An 11,691-nucleotide genomic window follows, 5' to 3' on the forward strand; every position below is an offset into this window, starting at 1 on the left:
ATTTTTAAAAAAACAAAAACAAACAAACAAGATAAAACAAACAAAAACAAAAATAATAATAAACAGCACCCCCAGAAATCCAAAATTACTGCTTTTTTCGATGAAAATATTATCAGGATTACGATTTCTTTCAAAGATTATTTTCAGAATGAAGTGAGAAAAATTCAAATGATCACGCATGGCTTCTATAAACCGATTTTTAACTTTTTAGCCAAAGAAATTTGAATAATCTTATCAAAAAGTAATCAAAACAATGAATGTAACTTACTAAGTGTACATTATAGATATTAAAAATAAGTCAATAATTTTCATTTGTCAAACAGAGACAGTATTTGCGGAAAAAAAAATTGCTTAATTTGTTAGCCACCAGGAAAGCAAGTAACCACCGGGGCACCGGGGGGGATGTTCAGGGTCCCTCTCCCATTTATAATGAAAACATGAACGTACATGATAGAATAAATGATTATGCCCCCTCCCCCTCCAGGATTAGGAATTAGATGTTTGTCGGAAATGCTGGAACTGTAGAAAATATTTCTTTATTCTACCGGTCTTAAGAAAAAGCTTCACAACAGCCCTAACATCCCCCAAAATGTTATTTTATAGCCTTAACATGGTCTTAGGACAAGGTTAGTGATGTCCTAAAGTTAGGACAAAGTTATGCCTTTTCCTAAATTTAGGAGAGCTTCGAGAAACAGACTTAGGGCTAATACGTATCCTAGGATGTACTTACATGTAGGACGAACCATAATCCTAAGATACCTTCGTGAACATGCCTGCTGAAGTCCAGTTTAATTACATACAATGTAAATTCATTAAATTTTCATCTTTTTCTTCATTTCTACAAAATAAAACAATACTTTTAACGTAATATTCCAATACATTTTGTATACATTTCAAAAGCAAGGACGGGAATGGGAATGAAGTTATCTGCACTAAAAAGAGCCTCCGAATGGCTATATAACTTTCCGCGCTAACATTGGTCAGTTAAAACCCGTGAAATGAATATTTAAATGTCATCTGACAGGGTGACCAACAACTAACCAATAGATAACAGGCGTAAATAAACCTTTAATAAATACATTTTCATTTTTTATAATTGCATGACCGTCGTTAATATTCAAAAAGAGTAGAAGGTCACAATTTTTCTTGAGATTCAAAGTATAGATTAAAATTTAGGTAAATATTGAATGTAAACACGAGTAATACAAGTAAATGGGACACATAGATATACATATCCAGGTTGTAAGTTTAAAAAGATAAAACCGAAAGTAGAATGTAGTTAAGTAGGGATTTCCTTCCGTTATTGATTGTGCTGTTTACAGAATGACTTTATCAGTAAGTTTTTTTACATTGAAGTATCATAACCCATTCTTATTTTAGTTTACATCGATGTTATGAGGCTGTGGGCTGAAAAATTGATATTCTTAACTATATGTGTAACGTTAACGTCTTTGTGTAAAATAAGTATCTTTACTACAAACTAAGTAATGAATGCAGGACGTTTTCACATCCGATACGGCTTTATCTAATATCCGGATTGGACTCCATGACTGACACGGAGTCTGCACGATCGATGACGATCTGCAAGGCTGATACGCATTTTTATTATAAACTTAGTAATAAGTACAGGGGTTTTTTTTGCATATATGACACGGATGACATCACATGACAAGTATCGGCCACCGCAGCTGATACAGGTTATCAGCCCTAGAGGGCTGATACGGATCCGTATCACACCCCTTGCGAAACTCCATATCATTTCTTGTCGTTTCAGCATTTGTGCATGTTAACAGACGAAAGACGAAACATTTGTTACAGTCGACATTTTTAAGTGCAGATGAAAACTTCAATTGCTAGCAAATGTTTTGGTGCATTTAACTTTTTAAAACTGAGAAAATTCCGGTTCTGTAGCTACATATGTTTGTTCAACAATTAGATCTCTTATTTTTATTTATTACATGTACAGGCTACTTTCAAATAATATTTAAATTCAGTTTGTTCAAGATGATTGGGGTTTTTTTTTATTTTATTTATAAGTATGTAATAAATATAATAAAAGATATTTCAGCTATCAGTTCTTTAACAAGACTTACTGGCATTTAGCTTAGTAAATATAATAAAACACATGAAGAATGCACACTAATTGTTGGATAAAAAGCATATATCACCAATAACCTTGAGAAAACTTATAAGTATCTTCTGTAAACTATCATACTCCAGATAATGTTAACAAAGAAGTCATCGGTGCAAATAATTGAAGTTTTTCAGGTTTTAAGGTACATACATGTCAAAATCAACTCGCATTATCCATTGAAAATGGATGATAAGGTTCTTATCATTATGTGAACACTGTCCTATATGTAGCATTGCTATCGCATAGTTTATGCAGCAAACAATATGATGCTCAACCTTAATTTAGGAAAATTGCCAGCAAAAAAATTCAATGTGTTGTTATACCCCGTCCCGAAATTTTGCTTCCACCACTTTTCGCTTGTTGTTTCGATAATTATAATTACCTTTGTGCTCAAACTACCTTCATCCGCTAATATGAAAAATGTCCAGATTATCTGTTTTGAAACGCCCCTTCTACCACTTCAGGTTTCAATACACAATCCAAAAATAGAAAGTCTACGGGAAATTTGCATTGCATCAACCATGATTAAGCCCAGATTATAACGTTGAAAAATTGTGCGAGGCATTCCAAGTGAGTTCCGAATAATGAAAACATGGAAACAATTCCCTTTAATCGATTTCATCTGTATTTCTTTCACAAGTATGTGTATTTTTATTTAAAATCATCCAAAAGCGATGGAAGCAATAACTTGGCACAGACTTAAAATATTTTAACCTTAACATTGATACATATGGATTCTTTTAGTGTTAGATTATATTTATGGAACTTGATAAGAGCTTGAGAAATCAATAAATAAAATTTCTTCAACACTGAAAATATTTTCTTGCATTGTTTTCTTCTCTTTTTTTTTAATCGAAGTGACATTTTCTGCATAACATGGCGACGTATTTGGAGAAAAAACTTTTAAGGGTATTAGTTAGTGCTAATTCCACCGAAAAGATACCCATTTTGGCCGCAACATACGAAGAGTTAGTTGCTGAATGTAAGTACCATCCAAATGTGAAGCAATGATTTTCAAAATTCTATTTATAAAATTTGAACTGTCGTTCTAAAATTTTGGGCTTAAGAAAAAAAAGAAAATAAGAACTATTTTTATCAGATGTATGATTATGCTTCTGTTACTATGCACATCTTTACAGTTTTATATTCCAAAGTATTTTTCTTGACAAATATCAATAAAGAATTAAAAAAAATCGTATGGACAAGCAAAGGCTAATTATCTACAGACCTGGTACCTTGTTTGTTTAATGTTTTTTATTACACGACATGTCACAAAGATTTTTATTTTACATTTGCATGAAATGCAACTGATTGAATAGGCAAAAGAAAGCTTCCGCATGATGGTGGTGGGAAGCATTTTGACCTTTACACCGAGGACAACACAAAAATTGATGAAGATTTTTTCACCAGGATCGGCGACGACATCATCGTTCGTCTTTCGACAGGTACAGAAACAATTATTTCGGTTGGAAATGTAAACATTTCTTGAAATGAATTGTTTTTGCATAAAAATTGATTGGAACATTGTCAAATGATAAAAAAAATAGCAATTGTTTAAAATATGAGGTTTTGCATTTTGTTAGTATGAAAATTACGCAATAAAAGAACAAAACAATGCCTTTTTAATTACCTAAGGCAGCTAAAGAACTTTTGGCAGAAACAAGCCAGTTCAAGAAAAGTTTACGTTTTGATTCTCAAATGCTGTTCGTAGCACATTTATTTGCCATCAGTAAAACTTATGGTTAATATATATATTTGTTTTATTCAGAAGCATCTTTAGTTTTTCCATCGATCGTTTTCAAAGTTAATTCGAAAAATGGACTTTATCAAATCGGTGAAAGGAACTTGATGGTAACTGTCAACTTATCGGACAAATACACCAGCTTCATGGACGACTTCAATAGTATGTTATTTTCTCTAAGCATAGTGTATGAGCAATAATTGTCTTTGATTAAAATGTACAGTAATCTTAACTTTCTATGAGCAATGGTCATAAATCCGTTAATAGAAGAAAACCGTGTTGTATGATAAGACTTTCTGATAATTCTAGAAAAAAAAAGTGTAATTAAGCCCTAAAAGAAGAACACATTTTTTTAAAGATCGCAAATAAACTGACTTGAAAACACTATAAATTAAGCAGATAAAGTTTTGGGATGGATGATTAAACTTCATGCGCATTCTATGAGTTGTTAAGATCATTAATGCCGATATAAATGTTTTGCAAAACTAACATAAACTATCAAAGATAGATCTTTTGTGTAATCAAAACTCACATCATCAGTAAATTATGCCCTTTTTAAAATTCAATATAGCTAGCTGAGATCTCCACGAGAATTTTGCCGTGAAAATGCCCCAGTAAAATTTTCATCAACAAAGGTAGTGCCATTTTTATACGTGAATTTAAGGAAACTAAATGGTTAGCCAACTGAGATATTCATGTACATGAAAATATTAAACTTGGTTTTTTTGGACAGAAACAACAATTTAATAAATAAAAAATCCACATAACTTACAGCTTTTAAATTATCACTTTTCCGTATATTTTACAGACCTTTATATTTTATTTTTAAACACTATCACGACCATTCTGCTCTCTAAAACTCTCCTTATATCATTAATACTTATCACAACAATAAGGTCTGCTAGAGAGTCTGGAAACTTTTCATAATAAATGAATAGGAAGATATTAATTTAACCTTTCTAAATGTTTAACTCCTATATTTTTCCTTAATTTCTGTCGATCATTTACCTATCATCCATCTGATAATTCGATGATTTTACTGATCCACAACAGAATTACATTTAATGGGAAATTTTGAATCTTTTGGGTGTAATATGTTTTTTGGGTTTGTTTTTTTAAAGGACGATTATGATGGTTTTTAAAGTTTTATAAAAGATCCATTTTGAGAATCTGCGAATACGCAATGAGAACTCTTCTGTAAACAAAATGAAAACTAATGACTTCTTATATCCGTTGAAGTTTTATACATGTAACTTTAACTTGTTCTACCTTTTCTTAAAACAGACAAAATCGAGGACGATGAGGAGATATTCTCCTTGGAATGGTCAAGATGGGAAGAGCACGCAAAGGTGTTTTCTTGTGGACTTAAAACAAAGGTTACTAATGCCCTTGACGAGCACTTATGTACAATAGAACATGTAATACTAAAATATATTGGAAAAGAAGATTTCAAGGTTTTAAGGTCACTAACCGAAAAGTTTTTCGTTGAGTTCAAAGCCATGATGAGCGCTGTTTTTCAAGGATGTCTAGACTTCCGTTTCAACTTTCTATCTGCTGATGAAAGAATGGTCATGATGCAAGATTTGCCAAAAGTTCAATCCATCTTAAATCGCATGTTGTTTCCACCAGACTTCGAAAAGGATTACCCAGGGGTACAATTAACTGCAACAATCAATCATGAATATACAAGTGATGGAGACACGTCCACTCAATCAAGGTAATTTGTTGTACTTAAAAGAAAGTGAATTCTTCAGATTTATAACAGTAGTTTTAACAATGGGAGATTACCTTTGATAATGTACATTTTAGTTTTCATTTCATGATCTACCGAAATCATCTATTTTTATCAACAATACTTCATTCATAACATTGTAGCATTGAAAGTCGCAATATACAGTACTTGTATCAGACAGGTCAGTATTTTATACAGTATATTTTTACCTAAATATAACGTAAAAGTTATTGAATTTTTTTTTTCATAATGTCATTTTGATTTTGATCATTCTGCAAAACATTAACTGTATCTTTGGACATTCTTTTTCATGGCGTCTTAAGAACATTATTTGTTGTGAGTATATGTACCAATTAAGAGTACTAGAGAAGAGTAAAAAATAAGCCATCCATTAAAAACAATAATTTTCAAAAAACAATTTAATGTTTGCAGAAGGGGATACTGTATCTGTCAATTTAAGATCCTTAGAAGGTGAACTTCTTCCGAATGCTTCTCTGAATAGTATATATAGTGTTCTTCGAAATTTCTCAGGTAAGAGTCACATGATTAGGTATCATGTCATAAGAATTCGAATGTGATATACATATAATATTTTCAGTGATCTTGATGTGCTTGTATTAATATATCGATATATTGACATTTTTCCAGCAACCACTTCGTCTGCAATTCAGCAGAGTGAAAGGATACTGTACACCGTATTGTGTGTAGATAAATCAAGCAGTCTCTCTGTCGCAGAGTTCTCCTCCATAAAGAAATGTGCTATCGAATTTTTCAAAGGTTAGAAAATGTTTGTTTTGGTAAAATTTGGTCTCAACTAAAACCAGCGAAAAAAATGAGATTTGATTACAGATATGTTCAGTTGTCCATCCTAAGCTAACATTTGTTGTTAAGAGAAAGCAAAGACAAATTAGAAAGCAAGCTTGAGTCTTGTTGATAACCGTATTTCAGAATGTGTGCGTCAAATCTTTGTTAACAAACATAATTATATTGATATATCTTATCCGTATTGGTGTTTGTCTTTTAAGAGCTTGACAGAAACGCACATAGTGAACTCCATCTTGAACAAAATGTTAACAGTGATCCATATGGTAAACCCTATCCGGACATAAATGTTAACAGGAACGAACATAGAGAACCACATTTGGACGAAAATATTGCCATCCTCGGTTTTGGAGATTCGCTGGAATACCTCAGTGGTTTTTCTTTCAAGATTCAAGACCAAATTGCACTTATGGGTAAATAAGCTATAACTTTATAGATTGTTATTTTAAAGGGGACGATTTTGGTCAAATATTTTTCCGATTTTATATGTTATAATGCTTCAGTAAGGCATTTCTAATAGGCAACCGAAATTTGAGTGTTATATGTTGATTATAAGCGAGTTACAGAGCTTGCAATTCTTCGCTATGTAAACAAAAAGTTTGTATACATTTTGAACGTTGAAGTAAAAATTCCAGTTTTAAACCTAAAACGATTGTGTTAAACGTTAGGAGCTGCTTATCTATGCCTAAAATAAATAAAAAGATAGACAAATAAGCCGGGAAAAGGTTTTTTACTGGTATATTGAACCTATGTAAACAAAAACAGGGCACCAGCCATATTTACATGACAGAGAATTGTGAGCCCGGTACCTTACTTATAACTCTACGAATGACTCTCAAAAATTTATTTAATCATTAGAAATGCATTTCTAAAGCATTGGAAATAATAAAACATAAAATAGAATTTGACCAAAATTGTGACTATGCCCTTATAAATGTCTGGAAAACTAAGTTCAGCTTTGTTCGTTACATAAGTTTCAAAATACGTGAAAATGTTTTACATTTGGATAATTTTGATTATTCATGTATACATGTATATTCTTTTCTGTTTACATGCATGTGTTATCATACTTGTCAGATCAAATGGAAAAGGGGACTGTCCAGAGTTCAGGATCATTGCAAGTACTTGAGGCAGTCGTCACGGCCAACTTTCTATTAAAAGAACATGGTATTTTATAAAACAATAAACTTATATTTATTTGTAACTTATCTACTAGGATATGCATAGTGGTTCCAATTCCAATGTATGTTGTTTGTACAATTTAATCTAGAGCAGACAGCCCTAGTTTCTGATTTCCGTGTAGAAAAAGGGAACGCGATATATCTAGTTCTAGTTGAATTTATTTTTAAAATCCTCTTATATCTTTTAAAGGCAAGAGACGAAACTTCGGAAATGGGGAAGAATTTCTTCCTCCTCGAGTAGTTTTAATCTCGGGCAGTGGGTTTCCGGATGTTCCGGAATCCGTAAGTAAAAAACTTCAACCACGTAAAAAAAAAGTCGTATTTTAATGGCTTTGATTATAAAGTTTTTATACTTTTCTTTTACTTCTTACAACAGGGTGTAAAGCAGTTGATTGATCGGCTGGGAGACAAGGACATGCGTTATCCTGTTTATTGTTGCAATATTCGAAGCTCTAGTGTATGTTTTTATTTATTGTTTTATTTAAACATAAGAATGTAATTTTTTTCATTTAAAATATAAGTAATACAACCAATACTCTCTCTCTCTCTCTCTCTCTCTCTCTCTCTCTCTCTCTCTCTCTCTCTCTCTCTCTCTGTATGCTTATAACTTTTGCAGTTAATAGAATACAAAAATGTGCAAATATAAAGAAAGCTGAATTTTATCCAAAAAAAAAAATAGAGGTCTGATAAAAAAAATTTGGGGATTTGTTCTTAAACAAAAAAGGATGATAAATGTAATTATTTTCTTATTTCAGAACCAAGATCGGCTGTCGTTTTTAACAACACATACAAATGGCAAATTAATCACAAAATCAAAGTCGTATTTACTGGGAGCGTTTCACCGACTGAAAGTAAATAACTACAAGATTGTCAATTCAAAATAATAAAAATGTGTTTTAATGAACTGTCATTTTTTTTAATGTTGTCTGATTAAAGCATTCGGTGGTATTATTATCAAATAAAAATGTGTTCCATTTCAAATAATTTAAATCAGTTTGTACTTTCTCTTAACCCGGTTGATTCTTCATTTTACCAAGTTTAAGGACATTGTATCTTTACCTTCCATTTTTTATTAATTAGATGAGGAAAACTTTGTCTCAAAACGAAAAGAAAGAAGATTCTGTTGAATCACAGGTAGATTCGTTTTTACCATGAATGTTTTAATTAATTTATAAGAAATTTTGAAGTTTTATGATAGAATATATTTTTTTCATATCATATCGTCAACTAAACTAATGCTTTAAGAATAAGTTTTTTGTCACAAATTTTGTTTTGTGATATTGTGTAAACAAAGAAGGAAATTTGCATAATAATAATAACTTTTATTTCAGGACATTGAGTTCTTATTTGGATGAACTATGAGGGCAATTTGGCGACAATGGTCTACGCTTGATAATAAATTTAAATAACTAAAATAATTGTTACATGATGACTAACAACGAATATCCTAAACATTAAGTGAAAGGATATAATATTGACCACTTGTAAAATGTACTGTATTTTTTCATACCGGTGAAGCAAACATTGAAAACATCTGTGCAAATATTCGTCTGAGAAAAATAATACATTCATTTTGGAGCTTCTGTAAGGTTATACCAGTAAGAAAGTTTTATAAAATGAGTGTGACACTGGACATGGCTTTACATGTGATGTGACATTTTTGAACATTGAACGCTTTTAAAAAATGGAATTCTTTATGATCATGACGATCTCACATCATCATACCTCCAAATGGAAAGAAAACAGATCGACCAAACCAGTCATTAGAAGATTGCCAATTCGTTAGTTAGTAGAGTTGGGTATGCATACTGTGCTTAAATTAAAAAGCGAATTTACATTTCCTGTTATAGATGAAAATGATTTGAAATACCATATAAAAAAAATGATTATACTCTTTTCTTGGTTGGCATCGATTAAATTTAGGAAATGTCTTTTCAATTAATAATTCAAATATAAGATTGTGTATTTATTGTAGATTTTATATTTATATATATATATATATATATATATATATATATATATATGTATAACTATCATATCTATCAACTATTAACTATGTCGGTACGTCTTTTATTACGTACATGTTTATGCATTAAACTATGTATTCTTTTGCGATATTCATCTTTTTCTCGTCTTGTTTTGATATCAGTGCCTTTACAAAGGAAACAGTTTGTCTTTGGCAGTCAGCAATGTCACAAACTCTTTGCTTTCCGTTTTACCTCACCACTTCAAGTGGATTCAAGTTAATTGAGCACCAAGATGTGAAACAGAATCTGAACTTGCAACTTGACTGGTACGGCTATGTCAAATAATATGGAAAGGAATGTTTGCAACAATAGTGTAATGTATTCAGCTTTGATGTTGAATAAAGATACTTTTTTTTTTAATTCTAAATTTATTAAGTCCAAAAATCAATATTTCACAATAAAACAAAAAGTGCAACTAAATTTATCAAAGGTCTGAAGTCGAACACCATGCACAAAAAAAATTCAATCACCGATTTTTAATTTCAAAAATATACAATAGTTACCCCCCCCCCCCCCCCGGTTCTCTATGGCGCACGCTCTTAAAGGTGATAACGTATTACCTGCTCGGAGACGAGCGCAGAAACCACAGTCAACAAGCTAGTCTGTATAATAATTTATTTGAATATACACCTACCCTCTTGAAGGCCTTTTTAAAAGATTATATACAGGTTAAACATACCAACCCCTGTTTGTCTTCTGGCTTCAACGTCGTGTTGATGCTTCGGCCGCTAAGTACAGATCCTCTGATCATCCAATTTTCTCAGCTTATATACCCGACAGGTATCATGTGACCAGAGGAGAATCAAATGGGATGCGTACATGAAACCGAGAATCAGCACAATGCTACCATAGGGGACCGAAGGGATATTTTCTATTTTGGTTACAACTTCAGTGACACAACTACGTACAGTTCTATTCTAGAAAAGTTGTACATTCTCAACGGAGAGTTTTATTCCCAAAATAAATCTTGTACAATATGATCATTTACGTACAATAAGCTTTTCAACGGTACGTTTAATTGTTTAAAAGACTAAAGAAGACTTAATTCCGTAGAAAGTTAGGTACAAACCGTTTTACTGAGATATGTTGGTTAAGACACGCCATTACATAAATAGTACCTGTTTAAGAGGGTAACAGTTGAAATTTGACATGGCCCGAGAAAACCTCTAGTTCACGTATTTTTTTTTTTAGAAAAAAGTGATATATTCTAACGAGTTGTTTGACTGTACAAACAAATAATAATCATATTCGTAGCACCTGCTTCCCAGTATATTTAGTTTTCAAAACATAGATGACAAGACAGATATGATGTTTTAATCAACCAATAAACAGGTACATGCATGAAGTAAAACTTTGGCAAACTAAAAGTAAATTTCATTTTTATATTGAAATTTAGGCCACCACTCAGTGCAAAGGTGTTCGCTTTACATACATGTACAATTTTTCGACCTAGCAACATTTTCTTTAAAAAAATCATTTTCTTTACGAAATAATTCAAGAGATAAAGCTATGTATGTATGTAAGTATGAACAGTATTTATAATCCATGCGTTAACCCTGAATTGATAAACGCTGCTTAGACGAATAAATGTGGTACCCTAAATGAAATATTTTACAAAACGAAAAAAGTCGTAAATTCAACAGCTTGTATTTCTTGCATAAGTTATCAAGGTCACAGTGACCTTATTTCACTTTATATAATTATTCATAGTTCATTTTACAGTTATTGTATATTTAAACAAGAGGCCCATGGGCCACGTCGCTCTTCTGAGCAACAATAGGCATGATAAAATCACCTTAATGGAATCGTTATACAAAATATCTGGACAATGTGGTATAATACATGTAGAACCCGTATATATATAATATTCTTGCATGTAAATACGGTGAGGCATAGGACCATAACATTGGTCAGTTGATGCATCTTATTTCTAAATATATGATGTTCAAAAATGTAGGCTTCTTTTTATATATTATTTAGATACACGTTTCTATTTTGACCTTTGAACTTTTGGGGGGACAGCTCCTAGTGGCACAGTTTATCAATTTAGAATC

General features: G+C 31.7%; 1 protein-coding gene across 2 annotated transcripts; it reads left to right on the forward strand.

Annotated features, from left to right (window-relative positions):
• The first annotated feature begins 1,250 nt into the window (after positions 1-1,250).
• LOC128162355 (uncharacterized) lies at positions 1,251-9,962 on the forward strand. 2 transcript variants are annotated; one of them, XR_008240641.1, is made up of 16 exons: positions 1,251-1,335; positions 2,993-3,116; positions 3,454-3,579; positions 3,903-4,037; positions 5,160-5,592; positions 5,751-5,788; positions 6,040-6,138; positions 6,256-6,384; positions 6,633-6,842; positions 7,507-7,596; positions 7,801-7,892; positions 7,987-8,067; positions 8,366-8,461; positions 8,691-8,744; positions 8,942-9,409; positions 9,760-9,962. XR_008240641.1 is itself a non-coding variant. In XM_052825510.1 (15 exons), the coding sequence occupies exons 2-15, from the start codon at positions 3,011-3,013 to the stop codon at positions 8,963-8,965; spliced, it is 1,713 nt and encodes a 570-aa protein (XP_052681470.1). In that variant the 5' UTR covers positions 1,251-1,335; positions 2,993-3,010; the 3' UTR covers positions 8,966-9,579. The 2 variants fall into 2 exon arrangements, 1 of the variants encoding a protein (XP_052681470.1); XM_052825510.1 differs by lacking the exon at positions 9,760-9,962 and having other exon boundaries at positions 8,942-9,579.
• The last annotated feature ends 1,729 nt before the right edge of the window (positions 9,963-11,691 follow it).

This window comes from Crassostrea angulata, chromosome 9, assembly GCF_025612915.1.
Source record: "Crassostrea angulata isolate pt1a10 chromosome 9, ASM2561291v2, whole genome shotgun sequence".
Lineage (NCBI taxonomy): Eukaryota > Metazoa > Mollusca > Bivalvia > Ostreida > Ostreidae > Magallana > Magallana angulata.

What these genes read in the sequence shown, in the direction of transcription:
- LOC128162355 (XM_052825510.1), top strand. Translation starts at nt 3,011, where the DNA reads ATGGCGACGTATTTGGAGAAAAAACTTTTAAGGGTATTAGTTAGTGCT. An exon ending in CATCGTTCGTCTTTCGACAG is followed by an intron (nt 3,580 to 3,902) that starts GTACAGAAACAA and finishes TGTTTTATTCAG; the next exon opens with AAGCATCTTTAGTTTTTCCA. An exon ending in AGACCAAATTGCACTTATGG is followed by an intron (nt 6,843 to 7,506) that starts GTAAATAAGCTA and finishes CATACTTGTCAG; the next exon opens with ATCAAATGGAAAAGGGGACT.